The 16,615-nt window shown below is 45.2% G+C and overlaps 1 protein-coding gene across 2 annotated transcripts in view; it reads right to left on the reverse strand.

The window, feature by feature from the left end:
• Positions 1–16,615, reverse strand: part of LOC142818179 (protein Aster-B-like) — a 335,181-nt gene that overhangs the window by 204,004 nt on the left and 114,562 nt on the right. The window contains exon 1 of one of the 2 annotated variants that reach the window (XM_075916430.1): positions 14,897–14,919. The exons of the other annotated variant lie outside the window; for it this stretch is intronic. Within the exon in view, the coding sequence (XP_075772545.1) occupies positions 14,897–14,904 (8 nt within the window). The 5' untranslated portion in view covers positions 14,905–14,919. Of the gene's footprint in view, positions 1–14,896; positions 14,920–16,615 lie in introns of those variants that run through there. 2 annotated transcript variants of the gene reach the window in all.

A 16,615-nucleotide genomic window follows, 5' to 3' on the forward strand; every position in this document is an offset into this window, starting at 1 on the left:
GATAACAAAGGTAAGTCTTTCTGCTCCCATGCTCCTTCCCAGACCTCACATTCTTATTCCTCATTTTCCTTTATCTCACCTCCTTGCATGTCCTGTTTTCAAGGTGAACCCTGGGATTTGTAGTTTCTAGACCCAAGGCTGCAGGAACTACCAAGGAACAAACCTCCAAACACAAACTAGTGTAGCTAACTACACCTAGCTAAATATAATCAGAAGTTTTGAAAACCAGGGGTCTTCTCTTTAGGTAGCACTACCTATGTATATGGCTATGCTAAGAGATCCATTGCAAAGCCCTGAATGAAAGGCAATGAGAAATATCGATGGACCTGTTGATAACCTGAGATGTGCAGAAGAACCATTGCAATATGACAAACACGTTACTGCAAAATAAGAGGCCCCTGGCAAATGCAAAAACTTTTGGTGTCTAATGACAAAATGTGGGTGCAGAGGTGAACTGAAGCTCATACTTTGAAATGTAGCAACTACACTGATCTTAACAGCAGAGATGCACATGAATGATACTAGACCACTGCCTGGGAAATATGCTGTTATCAGTCATTTTTAACTCAAGAGCTCTTCAAAGTAAGATGAACCACAATGCACAGAGAGGTGTTTTCATAAAACACATACACCCAGGCTCCCATTTCCCAGCATTCTGATCATCCATGGATTCGTGCCTCACAACCCCACTTATTGCAACAGTTGACACTCCCCCCCCATATACTCACTGCATTTCAGACAGCCTCACAAAACTTTCCCAGCCATTGCTTATGTGTCACTTGTGAAGTCCTCTCATTTCTCCCTCCTAGGCCTCTGAGGAACAGATTTTTTTTTGCCGAAATAATATATGCACCTGGAGTAAAACCTTCCTACGAGTCTTCAGAAGTGTTCTAAACAGCATTTGTTAGCTTGTGCAAGGATTTCTCTTCAGATGAAAGTCAGAGAGCCAGATGATCCAGAAATCCTGGATCATCACACACACACACACACACACACACACACACACCCTTGAGTACAGAACTCTGGTATTTGGCCCACATATTTTAAAAACATGTATTTCTGACCTATTGTCATAAAAAATAATCAAATAACAGTTTAGTGGTTATTGTGACACCTATGATATTAATACATTTTAAAAATCTGTGTTTCCCACTATTTAGCAGTGCTTGGTTGAAATTTCAATGAAAACTGATACAAGTTTTTCCACAAAGTTTGTGCTGCTTTTTGACCAGCTCCATTTCCCTGCCTGTTTAGGGTCTTATGTAATGCCCATCACCTTCACATCTGGGCTCTACTATTTACACAGCTTGCTCATTTTCTGACCTTCATTCAGCTTGTAAAACAGAAATGGTCTCTACTGCCTGGTTCTCATGTAATTAAACAACATTGCTATGTTTGGCTTTCCAGTAATTCAGAGGCTAGGTTTACTTTTCTTCTCCCCTAAAAGTAACTTGCTACATTTTAATGGCAATATTTCTATTTATATTTCATTTACAACCCTATTGTAAAATACGCTTCATGAGAAAGGCTTAATTATGGTATTAAATGAGTTGGCAGCATCCCTTTAAATGGCTCATTGACACTGAATGGTGACAATGTTGTATCCCAAAACACTTTACAACCATACTCCTACTATAACACTGTGAGGAGGGCTGTACGTCTGGATTACAAGCATTAGGGCAATGCTGAAGATATGACACTATAATGTAAACACTTGCTAAGGTGATCGTAAGGGTTTTCTTTCACTGTAATTAATCCACCCCTTTGAGAGGCAGTAACTAGGCTGATGGAAGATTTTTCCCATTGACCTAGCTAATTCTATACTGGGGTTTAGGTTGGATTAATTACATCTCTCTGAGCTGCAAACAGCATAGCTGAGCTACGCAGGTAGTCTGACCTAACTTTGACACTTTCAATTTGGGTTTGAATAAAGATATTAACTGGTTAACACACTACAAATGCAATTTCCCTGCCTTTGATGTTCACATTTCCACACCAGATGCTATGACTGGGACTCATCTAGCCAGACTTAATTATCTTCATTAACACTGGTCCTAAAATTGACAGGAAACTGCGTTTGCTGTTATATGCACCCTGAATCTTGTACTCCAGTTCCTCTGATGAAGTGGGTTTTACCCACAAAAGCTCAGGATATAATATATTTGTTAGTCTCTAAGGCAGTGGTCCCCAACCTGTGGAGGTTGCCGGGCGCCAGGGGGCGGGGCCCCCCCATAGCCGTGTGCCCCCCATAGCCGCGTGCCCCCCCATAGCCGCGTGCCCCCCCCATAGCCGCGCCCGGGGCCGGCGCCCCCCCTCCTCCTCCAAGCGCCCGGGGCCGGCGCCCCTTCCCCCCCCAAGTTCCGTGCACCCGGGGCCGGCGCCCCCCCCCCTCCAAGCGCCCGGGACCGGGGCCAGTGCCCCCCGCTCCAAGCGCCCACCATGCGCCTGGAGCCGGCTCCGGCACTGTGTATGCGCCACGTGCCCAGGGCCAGGCCAGCCCCGAGCACGTGGCGGGCGCACACGAATGCCCCCGCGGGCGCCATGGCGCCCGCGGGCACCGTGTTGGGGACCACGGCTCTAAGGGTTATTTCTAATTAACTTTACTAGCGTGTACACAACCAAACCACTATTTTGAAATAAATTCGAAATAGTGGAGTGCTTATTTCAAATTTGGTAAACCTCATTCTACGAGGAATAATGCCAAATTCGAAATAGCTAATTCAAAATAAGTGCTGTGTAGACACTTATTTCAAAATAGGGGGCCTCCAGCCTTCCCAGGGTGCCCTGGTGGCCACTCCAGCCTCAACCAAGAACACTCCTCTCTCTCCCCCACTCCCCAGAGCCCTTAAAGGGGTTGACTCTGGCCACAGCGCCTGTGCCAGCTCCAAGCGTGCTGGCCTAGAGCCAGCAGTCACTGCCCCTGACCCAGTGGCCCCAAAACATGAGCCAGCAAGCCACTGGCAGCCAGCCCTCCACCGCTCCCCAGGAGCAGTCTACCAGCTCCCAGGAGTCTGCCAAGGCTTGGAGAAGGCAGGTGCCTTCCTCGTCCAGGGTGGAGATCAGGGTGGACCTTACTCAGGTTTGCGGGGGGATGCCCCCAATGTTCATGATCTCTGCATTAGATGGAGGAACGCGGCCATCTATGATAGGATAGCTGCCAGCCTGGCCACCTAAGGCCCCTCTCCCTTCTTCCCCTTGCTTCCCCCTTCCAGCTCCCTCCTCCCACATTTCCCCCTTCCTTCTCCCACCCTTTCTCCTCCTCTCTCCCACCTCCTTTCTCTAGTCTCACCAGAGTTTCATCCCTCCCCCCCGCCCGTTTTGTTAAATAAAGAGAGTTTGTGTTCATGAAAATATGTGTATTTTATTTGACATCAGGAAGCGGGGTTGGGACGGGGGGTTGAAAGGATGTGAGGCACAAGCCCCCAGTGGGGCAGACCAGGGAGCCTCTTAGTGCTCCTCATGGTGGAAGCTCTCTCACAGGGCCTCCTGTATACTGACAGCCCCCCAATAGTCCTCCCGGATGGCAGCCTGCAGAAAGTGCAGCCAGGCTCGCAGCAACATGTTCATGAGAAGCACCATAGTGCCCAGTGGCAGCTCTGGCTCCATGTTGCAGAGTGCTGTGGTGTCCCGAGTGAGAGTAATCAGAGCACACAGAGACAAAATGCTTTGCTGTCCCTCATCGAGTTAGGCAAGCAAACAGGGAAACCTGAGAACCGGCTGCCCCGGGGCGGGGAGGGAGGTCCCTTTAAGCAAAAGCCTCAGATAGCTTCAGGCAGCAGCCACACAAATAAACTCCTGTCCTGATCCCCTGCTGGACCTGGTTCCGGCCAGCCTTCAATGCAATTCAACATCCACTCAATGTGGATGCGCTATTTCGAAATAGCATTTTGTGTGTAGCCATTTCAAAATAACGCTGTAGTATAGACATACCCTAAGGTACCACAGGACTGCTCATTGTTGTTAAAGTTACAGACTAACACAGCTCACTCCTCCAAGCGTTAGGTGTAGACCAGGTCAAAGGCAATAGGATAAATCCAACTCTCATAGAAAGTGTCTGATGGGATCTTTTCATGTCTACACTGAACAGAAAGGCCTCTCTACTGATTTGTCATCTGAAAAACCCTCAGTCAGTCAGCTGTGCATGTGCTTACTTCATGTTAGCAGTGAATCTGCCCTTCAATACTAGAAATCCAAGTTCAGATTTCATCTTAGATTACAAGTGAAAACTGAGTGATAAGTCCCAGCCTAGTTTCAATTACGGGTATACTGCAGAATAGGAGCATAATTTCGGCACAGTATCTTCCTAAGAAAGGGCCTAGGGATGAAACACTAGGGAGAGCTGCAGATCGGGTCTGTGTTACATTCGAGATATGAAGTTTGGAATAGCAGAAGGTTGCTGCCAGTCAGCATGGAAACAGATTGGCAGAGATGTGTGAGGAGACCAAAACCAGGAGATTAAAAAGAACACCCTATTCCTATACATTTTCCAGCCCATTTCCACATCCCTGAGATACTGTGATACCCTTCTTAAATTCTAGGGATACATCGACACTGGCATGAATTTCCGAAAATGCTTTTAATGGAAAACTTTTCCATTAAAAGCATTTTTGGAAAAGCACATCTAGATTGGCAGGATGCTTTTCCGCAAAAGCACTTTTTGCGGAAAAGCGTCCATGGCCAATCTAGACGTGGTTTTCCGCAAAAAAGCCCCGATCGCCATTTTCGCGGTCGGGGCTTTTTTTCGGAAAACAGTACTATGCTGTCTACACTGGCCCTTTCGCACAAAAGTCTTTCGGAAAAAGACTTTTGCCCGAACGGGAGTAGCATAGTATTTCTGGAAAAGCACTGATGATTTTACAGATCGTCAGTGCTTTTCCAGAAATTCAAGCGGCCAGTGTAGACAGCTGGCAAGTTTTTCCGCAAAATCATCTGATTTTGCAGAAAAACTTGCCAGTCTAGACACAGCCTAGATGTTTTCTTAAACTGAATCTTTTCTTATTTCATCTTCATTGATTCAGGGACAGGACAGGGACTTGTGCTGTCATGGCTCCTATTTCACCATATTTAACGGACCCTCAAACAAACTAGCAAGCGTTGTAACCCAACCACGTGTGTGATGTGAACACGTGTAAACGAGGCTTGTTAAGACTCAGCTCTCACAAGCTTAAGCTGTCTCAGTCCCTCCCTTCTCAGAGGTTTCCATGGAAACCTCATAAGTTATGTCTATAGGGGATGCAAGTGGGGGAAGGGCAGCTTCCTAAGGTATGGATGAAACAGCTCCATGGAAACAAGCCTTGCGTGTCAGAGGAAGTGGAGGGAAGGGATCTGTGTGGGAAGAAACTGAGATAATTATCTCAGTATATGAAATTAGTGTCATGCAAACCAAGCTGGTTGTCAATCAAACCAGCAGCCGCCATTTCACCAAGGGCATTGTGAGGCCCAGTGGCACAACAAGTGTTCCCAGCGCTGGAGCTAAATTGTTGCTAATGATTCGAACTCCCACAGGCACACTGGTGATATTCAGACATCTGCCTACAGGAGCACCTCTAATGGATCCTGTTGTCACAGAATCTCGGCACCAGTTCAATGCAACCTGGTGTCAAAATGAGTCATGGGCACAGCCACAAGTGGTAGCAAACATATCCAAAAATTCACAGGTACATCTGAGAGCTACGGAAGCTCACCGATGGGGGGCAAAAAGGGGGAAGAGGCAATTGCACCAGGGCCCAGAGATTCAAAAGGTCCCAGGCTCCAAGCTATGCTGCTGCTACTGTAGCAGTAGCAGCTAGAGCCTTTGGCCCTTTAAATCACTGTAGGAGACCCAGACAGTGCACACAGGGCAGTGATGAAGGGCTAGCGGGGATGGGGAGGTAGTTAGAGCCCTTCTGGGAGAGCTCCCTTTCCCCACTTAGCCCAGGGACCCAGCAATTCTGTTGGCCTCCCTGGGGCTATGAACCTTGGTTCTGCAAACCTGGCTGAAAGTCCCCTGTGACCAAGCTCTCTAGAGAGATTTCTGGTAGATTATTTGTGCAGGGTTAGACATTTCGTGAGAACATAGTCTTTCTGGACATATGCTATCACTTCCTCTTCTAGAAGCACAGGCAATGATGCAAACATTCTAATAAAGTTAAACTTTTTTGAAGTCAGGTTTAGTTTGAGGTCCGTGTGAAACGTTAGCAGTCAAGATTCTTTTCACCCTGGCCAAGTCACAATCTCTTTTGTCCGCATCATTAAGAAAGATGTGGAGAAATTGGAGAAGGTCCAGAGAAGAGCAAGAAGAATCATTAAAGGTCATTCATTGATTAATGATTAAAGAGAACGTGACCTATGAAGGAAGATTGAAAGAACTGGGCTTGTTTAGTTTGGAAAGAAGACTGAGAGGGGACATGATAGCGGTTTTCAAGTATCTAAAAGGGTGTCACAAGGAGGAATGAGAAAAATTGTTCTCCTTAGCCTCTGATGATAGGACAAGAAGCAATGGGTTTAAACTGCATCAAAGGAAGTTCAGGTTGGACAATAGGAAAAATTTCCTGTCAGGGTGATTAAACACTGGAATAAGTTGGCTAAAGAGGTTGTGGAATCTCCATCTCTGGAGAGATGTAAGAGCAGGTTAGACAGACATCTATCAGGGATGGTCAACTCGAGATGGTACTGGGTCCTGCCATGAGGGCAGGGGACTGGACTCGATGACCTCTCAAAGTCCCTTTAAGTTCTAGTGTTCTATGATTCAATGATTAACTACAGCAACTCCACTGACTTAAACAGAGCTTCCCCATCTGTAAAATGGGGCAATTAATGAATGTTGTAAGGGATGCCGAGTGAGTCATTTTCAGGTTAGGAATATTACGATGAACAGTAATCACTTCCACTCTAGCTGTAAAGCCCTGAATGGATACAGACTTCGCATCCATTTCTGTGTCCACAAAAATGAGCTGCAGGCTCCCGCAGATGCAGACACCCATGAATATATAGTGGATATCCATGGATTAGCAGGAATCTAAATATCTGTGTGGAAAAACAACTGACTATTCTTCCAATGTCAAGAAAGCACACAAACAGTTCTCGTTCAGGGGCTCTCTCAGTTGCTCATATGTTCACCCACTTCCCCACTTTTCAACTGGGGAGAATTTTGGGTTCATCTGTGATTTTGGACAGGTCCATTCAGCCAGTCTTAACCCTGAGCTCGGGAAATGTCCATCTCCAATCAACCCTGTAGTTCAGCTGCTGACTGCACAGAGTGCACACAGGGAATTCCATGCATCTGCTTCTAAAGTTTATTTGGTTCCTCTGAGAAATAAATTCTTTTCTCCTGAGGGCCATTTTCTCATTACACTTCCCCTTCCTGCCATCCATTCCCCATAAGCTCTCCTGCAGCCATCCGGTCACACACCACTAAGGCTTTGTCTACACTTCCAAGTTTAAAGCACTACCTGCCCCGGCAGTGCTTTAATGTGGCAATGTGGACACGGCACCAGCACTCCTGGTAGTTCTGCTGTAGATAAACCACCTCCATGAGTTGAGTATCTAAGGGTATGTCTACACTACAAAGTTAATTCCAACTAACAGACGTTAGTTCAAATTAACTTTCATAGAGTCTATACATGCAAACTTAATTCGAATTAGCGGAGCGCTTAATTTGAACTAGGTAAACCTCATTCTACGAGGAGTAATGCCTAGTTTGAATTAAGGAGTTCGAATTAAGGGCTGTGTAGACACTTAATTCGAACTAGTTGGAGGCTAGCCCTTCCCAGGTTGCCCTGGTGGCCACTCTGGGCCAAACCAGGGAAACTCTTCTGCCCCCCTCCTGGCCCCGGAGCCCTTAAAGGGGCACAGTCTGGCTACAGTGCTTGTGCCAGTTGCAAGCCTGCCAGCACCCAGCCAGCAGACCCTGCACCTGGCACAGCATGAGCCAGTCACCCGCTGCCACCCAGCCCTCCCCCTCTTCCCAGGACCAGGCTGGCGGCTCACAGGAGCCTGCCCAGGGCCTGCCCAGGGCCACTACAGGCGGGTGCCCGCCTGGTCTAGTGCGGAGATGGTGGACCTCATCAAGGTTTGGGGGGAGGCCTCCAACGTCCACAATCTCCGCACTAGGCACAGGAATGCGGCCGTCTAGGGCAGGATAGCTGCCAGCCTGGCCACCAAAGGCCACATGCAAACCCAGGAGCAGGTTTGCATGAAAATCAAGTTGGTCCAGTGAGACCCCTGACCCTGAGCTTAGAACATAAGAACATAAGAACGGCTGTACTGGGTCAGACCAAAGGTCCATCTAGCCCAGTAGCCTGTCTGCCAACAGCGGCCAGCACCAGGTACCATGGAGGGAATGGACCGAAGACAATGACCAAGAGATTTGTCTCGTGCCATCCATCTCCAGCCTTCCACAAACAGAGGCCAGGGACACCGTTCCTACCCCCTGGCTAATAGCACTCCATGGACCCAACCTCCATGAATTTATCTACCTTCTCTTTAAACTCTGTTATAGTCCTAGCCTTCACAGCCTCCTGTGGCAAGGAGTTCCACAGGTTGACTATGCACTATGTGAAGAAGAACTTTCTTTTATTAGTTTTAAGCCTGCTACCCATTAATTTCATTTGGTGTCCTCTAGTCCTTATATTATGGGAACTATTGAAGAACTTTTCTTTATTCACCCTCTCCACACCACTCATGATTTTATATACCTCTATCATATCCCCCCTCAGTCTCCTCTTTTCTAAGCTGAAAAGTTCCAGTCTCTTTAGCCTCTCTTCATATGGGACCTGTTCCAAACCCCTAATCATTTTAGTTGCCCTTTTCTGAACCCTTTTCAAGGCCAAAATATCTTTTTTGAGGTGAGGTGACCACATCTGTAGACAGTATTCAAGATGTGGGCGTACCATAGTTTTATGCAGGGGCAGTAAGATATTCTGGGTCTTATTTTCTATCCCTTTCTTAATAATTCCTAGCATCCTATTTGCCTTTTTGACCGCCGCTGCACACTGTGTGCATGTTTTCAGAGAACTGTCCACGATAACTCCAAGATCTCTTTCCTGATTTGTTGTAGCCAAATTAGCCCCCATCATACTGTACGTATAGTTGGGGTTATTTTTCCCAATGTGCATTACTTTACACTTATCCACATTAAATTTCATTTGACATTTTCTTGCCCAATCACTCAGTTTGGTGAGATCTTCTTGGAGTCCCTCACAGTCTACTTCTGTCTTGACTATCCTAAACAGTTTTGTATCATCTGCAAACTTTACCACCTCACTGCTTACCCCTTTCTCCAGATCATTAAGACCTTTAAGTACAGCCCTCGGCTAGCCTGAGATAGCAGCTCCATACTCTTAAGTCCTAGCCTGATACCCTGCCAGCACTGGTTCCGGCCAGCCTTAACTTCAGTTCAGAGTCCACTCAGTGTGGACATGCTATTTTGAATTAGCAAAACGCTAATTCGAATTAGTTTTTAGGTCTAGATGCACTAATTCGAATTAGCTTATTTCGAATTAACTAATTCGCACATATCCTAAGAGTGTGTGTCTGAGCACTGAAAGCCTGTTTACACCGGCATTTTACAGTCCTGTGTTGGTGGGGGCAGGAGGTTCACACCCCTGAATGAGAAAGTTACAGTAACTTGCCAGTGTAGACAAGCCCTAACAATACAATTCTGCATCAACCATTCCCATGTCACTGCAGAACTCCCTGTTTCCTAGTTCAGCCCTATCCTTGAAGATCAGCCTTCCTTGAGAAACATTCCTGTTTGCTAAATCATCCTCCTCTTTCTACTCTCCTCCCCTGCACCTACACTACGGTCCATGACTCATCTCTCATCTCTTTTCTGCTTACATTTCTCCCACTTCCTCCTTTGCCCAGTGTTCCTGTCACCTCTGCCTCACCTCCTCCTCCTTAACTGGCTCTACATGTGCCTGTGGTTCTTTTCTTACAACCTGCTCTTCAACAAGTGGCTTGTTCCTACAATTCCCTATTTAGCCCACCCCAATCTCCTGCAGTAATTTCTCTCTTATAAACACTTATACATCTGCATGCCCCTTTGTTCTAACCGAAAGCAGAAGTGTAACACCATGAAACCCTTCACTCTATTCAGAGCCCAAAGGAAGAGCTGCTTCTAATAAAATGTATGCTTTGAATTCCCAGGCCTTCCAGACAAACTTAGGAACTGACAGGGGACAAGAGCCACATGAATTCAGCAGCGGATTTTTAGCTCACTGGAACTGAGCTATTACATTAGAACTAGAACCCACCAAAGTTTTAGAATTTCATCTGATTTGGGGTTTTGCTATGAACTCCAATTTGGCCTAGTTTTGCTGGATTTTTTTAAAACTGTTTCAAGAGTGGGAACAAAGCTGAACTTTGGGTAGAAACCAGGCAAAGCATAACTTGAGATTTCAACCCATACATTTCTGGAGCCTTCATTTTCATTCAAATAACCAAATTAGGGGGTGAGGCAGAGTTAGCAAAACACATTTGAACTCAAAAGAAATAAAAGTATTGCCATATGATGCTATAAATGAAACGGGCAAGTTGTGCTCAACTTGAATAGTCCCCTCTCCTCCTGTAATAACCTTCGTTCTACAACAGACAACAAAATTCCACAGTGCCTTGGACTGACAATTAATTATACACATAGACAGGAGAGAGAGTCTAATGATTTACAGGCAGAAACTGGGATGCAGTCTCAGTGCTCTGGCTGTTGTGCATCTCTGTTTGCTATTATTTATGGAGAAGTCAGAGGAATATTTTTCATTCCTCTCATTAGTTGTTTTCTATCTGTCTCCTGACAGAACTGTAAGGGTTTTTTTTCCTAAGCAGAAGCATAATTTCTGGACAATTTAAGGTGAAGTCAGAAAAACAGGACAATTGGAGATGTGATCTGCTAACCCTGCAGTGGGTGTTTTTGACTCTCTTTCTTTATAATTGGCAGTGTCTTAAAGAGAAAGGAAGGAATCATTCTTTGAAACCTGGACTAATTGAGCACTGGGTCATGAGGAATAAAGGTCAGGCTGGCTAACCCTAACACAGCTATTTTGGCATGGTCTTATTAGTGCCAAACATTTCATCCACACAGATATTTGGGTCAATTAGATTCAGCATCTTTGTGGTAGCGAGAGGATATCTGGTTCATTCCCCCTCTTGGAACAGAGTAGGAGACACAGAAATGAAGAGAAAAGACTCACAACCAAATGAGACATGATTTCAATTCTAAGGTGAGCTAGTAGTTTGGCCTCAAATATGTTGGGGGATAATTATCACATTTATTAACAGCAAACTGAGGATCACAAAGGAATTTTCTCTCCTAACCTTTGTGAAAAACTTTGTTTAAAAAAGCCATTTCCTGTGTCAGCCAAACATCTGCAGAGATATCAGACAATTTCCACCCACAGGACAGGTGTGGGTGGGAAGATAAACTGTGTGAGGCAACCGCCTGTGTTTTTTAATTTCCAGGGGGACAACATGTCTGCTTGTTAATGGCCTTTATCTTTTTGTTGTTCATAAAGTCTTTTATTAACATGCACACAGCCATATCTAGCTAACTGTCCCCACAGTCATAATACATGTAGTGTCTGCCTCTGCAAAAAGTAACTATAATACAGCCAGGAGGTGGTAATGGATCAGAAGGTGCGTGAACCACTTTCAAATTTCAGACTACATCCCTGCCTCTAGTCCCATTTTAATTAGTGAATAGCTGCTTATATGGAACCTGCGGAGCAATGCTTCATGTAATGACAAGAAACAGAGGTATTGCTGATAACTTTAAACAGATTCAGGACTCCCTGAAGGCCATTACTTGGAAAATAAGCCTATTTCTCACAGAACGAGCTGTCCCTGCGGTATATCTACATCATGATTTAAAGAAAACCCACACGCAGCGCTGAGTTGCAGAGCCCAGATCAGCTGAAACCCTCCCACCTCGCAGGGGTCTCAGAGCCTACGGTACAGTCGGATGTCTACATATAGCCCTACAGACTGAGCCCCGGGAGCATGATTCAGCTGACACAGGTCAACCAGCACTTTGTCACTTTGTCACATCTTTTATTGCTGCGTGGACATACCCTTCGAGATAGAAACATTAAAGTGGGGTCAGATTGCCACTGGAATACAGAAGGGGGTATGCATGTGTGCATATACATCTCAATCTGTATAGAGGTAGGGAGTGAATATCATATGTAAGGGGGGGGGGCTGACAGCTTCCATGGGCACCTAGTCAAGGTGTGGGGTGAAGGCAGCTCCAAGCCCCAGGAAGGGGCAGGGCCTCAGGTGGAAGAGTTGGGGCTGGGGGTTGCCAACACTCAGCGCCACCCGGACCACGGTGCTGAGCCCCCCACAGCCCTCAGAGCTGGGCGGGGCATGTCGAGCTGCAGCAGCGATTTAAAGAGCCCAGGGCAGCAATGGCAGTAGCTGGGAATCCTGATCTCCTTTGAATCACCAGGTCCCAGGGCAATTGCCCTCTTTTCCCACATCCACCCCGGATGGTGGGCCTGTGTGTGTGTGCATGTTTGCATCATCCATGGTACTAGTGAACCATATTATTGCCTATCAACACTAAACCATTAATGGTCTTAATATAACTTTATATGAGCTTGCTAATCATGTTAAATATCTAAAAGGGTATCTAATTTGTTCCTCTTGGTTTCTGAGGACAGGACAAGGAGTAATGGGCTTAAAATACAGCAAGGGAGGTTTAGATTGGACATTAGGAAAAAATTCCTAACTGTCAGGGTGGTCAAATATTGGAATAAATTGCCAAGGGAGGTGGTGGAATCTCCCTCTCTGGAGATATTTCAGAACAGGTTAGATAGACATCTGTCAGGGATGGTGTAGACGGAGCTTGGTCCTGCCTTGAGGGCGGGGGGCTGGACTCGATGACCTCTCGAGGTCCCTTCCAGTCCTATTATTCTATGATTCTATGATTCTATGTTAAACATGTTTTAGGAGGAATAAGGGGGCTTTCGAAAGAGAGGTTTTTTCTGATATTTGGCTCCGTGTAGATGGGCCAAATATTGGAAAAGCCTCTTCTGGGGGGGGGGGGGGGGGGAAGGAAGAATATATGCAAATTTGAGTCCAATTTGCATATCTTCTTTCAGAAGCCATGCTTAGTCTAGGCGTGCAAATTCAGGCATTCGAGTAAATATTGCCCAATATGATTAATGCATGTACCTGTACCCTCCACAAACATGTAGATTTGTGTGTGAATGAATGTACTTGTGTGTGTAAATATATGCATGTTTTAAAGATTATAAATATGTATTTGTATCTTTTATAAATATATATTCATGTCTATCTATAATCTGTTCCATATCCATATGGGTGATTATGTGTGTTTGTAAAGTGTACCTGCTTGAACGTGTGAAGAGATTGTTTTGGTGTATGTTGTATTATATATGTGTTTTAATATATATGTGTTTCATTCATTATATATACATAGCCCTATAGCCTGAGCCCTGGGAGCATGATTCAGCTGATGCAGGCATATATACACATACAAACATAGACTAGAAAATGTATCTGGTGTTGTTCGGGTCCTTAACTCAGTTATTTTTTGTTTTTCTTCATTTGAATCATTGCTCTGGGGTGGGGTTGGGGATGAGGGGCTCAGTGTGCAGGCTTCCCCAGGGAGAGAGGACAACCCCAGCCTTCTCTCACCACAGCAACTTGGGGCCAGGTGAGACGCCCCTCTCCATGGCTGTTGCAGCTCCAGCAGACACAGGTCCAGGTTCATCTGCCCCCTGTGCTTTCCAGTCAGACTGAGGAATGGAGCAAACTGTGCTCTTTCCCCTTGCTCCCTGATGAAGGGGAACAGCCAGCAATGTTCCCGTGTAAATCAGGGGTGGGCGGGCTGCACCCCCCTCCCTAAACAGCACCTGGGGGATGGGAGTCTCGGGGCTATGGCAGTCATGGGAGGAAGGCACCCGCAGCCAGCCCCTTTCACCTGCCTGGTGATTCTACCTCTTGCGCAATGCTGTTACGCCAATTATTTTCAGGAATAACGGCATTGTGCAAGAGGGGTTTTCTTGCACAAGTAGGGGCAGTGTAGACAGCTCCCTCTGGCACAAAAGCCTCTTCTGCAAAATGGCAGCTCATTAGGTATGCAAATGAGGCTTGGCAATATGCCATGCTTAGCCTCATTTGCATATTTCTGGCACAAGAAGCTGCCAGTGTAGACATAGCCATAGAGTCCTGTATCCCTCTGCAATCGCAAAAATATAAAGACTCCAATGGCAACCATTGCAGAGTCTGTTTAATTTGTAAGTCTATTTCATGTCAGTGGACTTGTGTGTCTGAAGTGAGGGGCCTGATTCTAGGAAGTAATAAAGTACCTACAACTGCAACTGCAATCAATGGGGTAATGGATGCACCGCAGCTCTGAAAACCAGGTCTTTGGAGTTCTACTACATGAAAAGTTCTGGGTCCCTAAATGAAGAGCAATTACGAAGCATCTGGGGGCAAAACAGGTAAACTAAGAGAAACATACCAGGCATGCACAAAATATGAACACATCTGCAGCAAAACCAGAGCATTCCAGATATCAAAACAAGTTGCTACTTATTGCAGTGGATGATCTGAAATTTGCATTCTAATGCTTTTTCAGAATCATCACCACAACAGCTATTGACTAGGAAAGGGTGAAAAAGGAAGAAAATGCTGCTGGGAATTTTGCCATTTGTAATCTTTAAGCTGTAGCTTGTGATGTGGACCCAATATGTTAATAGGATCGGTGATTTAAATTTTACTGATCCTTGAGAAATAGATATCAGACTCTCTTAAACATGCATCATATACAGCTACCAAACACACATTATATAAATACATATAGACATGTACATGCAAACACACAAAGACGCAATATATCCATGAAACACATTGAAGTCATCTGATAAATGAATTTATCATGCAATCGGCTTACCTAACCATTACCTTCTAATCCATCTTCCCTAGGATTTATTCCAACATCCAAACCTCTGAGCAGTTTTAAATAGCCAAGAATTTTTACATCAAACAGTCTCCTTTGTCTCTCCAAATATTTACACCTGCCAATGTTCCAGGATGAAGAAAGTTAAATCCTGCTTGAGTAACAGACTTTCTATCCACAATCAGGTGGCAAATTTAAAGTCTGATCTCTTGTGGTACTGGGCAGCTAAAAGTTGGAACTTTGAACTGCTGGAAACGTAACATTCCCAGCATTTACTTTTAGCCCTGTAGTGACTGGACTGAATACACTAATTATTATTCTCTTGGTATCAAGGGTGGAGTCTGTGGTTTAGTTATCTCTATTGCATCTCTCATGATCAGAAGCAGTGCTGATACAGCCAACACAGCACCATGTTATCAAATATAGCAGTCGTCTTCTTCACTTCACCCCTGTGTTGGGGAGTATGGGAGGATGCCTCATCAGCACTTGGCCCAGGGAAGCCAGATGGACCAAAATCAGTGATGAGTCCACATGCCACTTGAGCTACATTGAATATATGCTAAAACCACCATCTCCCTTGTGTTGTATAGTTGTTTACCTGAAGCATTTGGTGGACTTAAAGAGGTTCACTTTGACCTCTTGGTATCTTTTCCCAAATATGAAATGCAGAGCTATTATCTTCATGAAGAGGCAATTTAGAAATAGAAGCAGTGAGACGCGATCTGCTGATTTGTAGTAATTTAACCAAACTGTAGATCAATAGATGGTCACAGGAAAAAATGGTTGATGCAAAAACGCCCACGTACAATTGCATTGCAAAGAAACTAGTTGTTATGGCTGAAGAGAATTATTGTGCCAATTTGTTAGTTTTTATTTGCTTTTCATGAATTGCCTACATTGCGTGTTTGCCAAGCCACTTCAAGAGCATTCATTTCTATCTGTGGATGGGCTATTAATTCGCAGCTCTTGTTTTTATGGGCCTTGAAATAGCCCCACTTCAAATAGATTTCTCTCCTTTTTATAATGGGATCTCCCCTTCACCAGAAATGCTGTCGTGTGCACACATGGGTGAAGCTTCATTCTTATATGGGAACACCCCAGGGAAGGAGGGATACTCATGCTGAATGAAAACCCTTAGAAGGAAAGGGTGTTGTGAAGAGTTCTGCTAAAGGCCAGAGTGTGCTAAGGAAACTGGCAAAACACAATCATGATTAGTGAGTTATACAAGATCTGTACTGGAAAAAAACACACAGACGGACAGTCAAGACCACATATACATGTTTAATGGCATTTTGGAAGCAGCACCTTTGGGTTGACTAGACCAGGCTTTACTCAGAATACTATTCCACTTGCCATAGAAACTTCTACCACATTTTCCCCCACTTTTCAATACCTTCAGCATTTATCTTTGAGCATGCTCATAGTAAAACTATTAACATGGATTTGCTAGGTTGGTGGAATTAGGTACCTTCCCCCTTTGTATGGGCCTGGATGCCCAGGGAGGAGCTAAATAGAGAAAAATTAACACATGGGATAGAAAATGGATCTGAAAAAACAGGCCCCTTGAGACGCCTTTCCTGTTCCTGGATAAGCAGCCCACGGAGATGATCAAGTAAGGTGACCTATGGAGGCCTTCCTGACCTGATCCAGACCAGTTTTTCACACTACTGCAAAAGAAACAAATTAAACTTCCTTGTGAGTTCTGAAGAACAG

This window comes from Pelodiscus sinensis, unplaced genomic scaffold, assembly GCF_049634645.1.
Source record: "Pelodiscus sinensis isolate JC-2024 unplaced genomic scaffold, ASM4963464v1 ctg35, whole genome shotgun sequence".
NCBI lineage: Eukaryota > Metazoa > Chordata > Testudines > Trionychidae > Pelodiscus > Pelodiscus sinensis.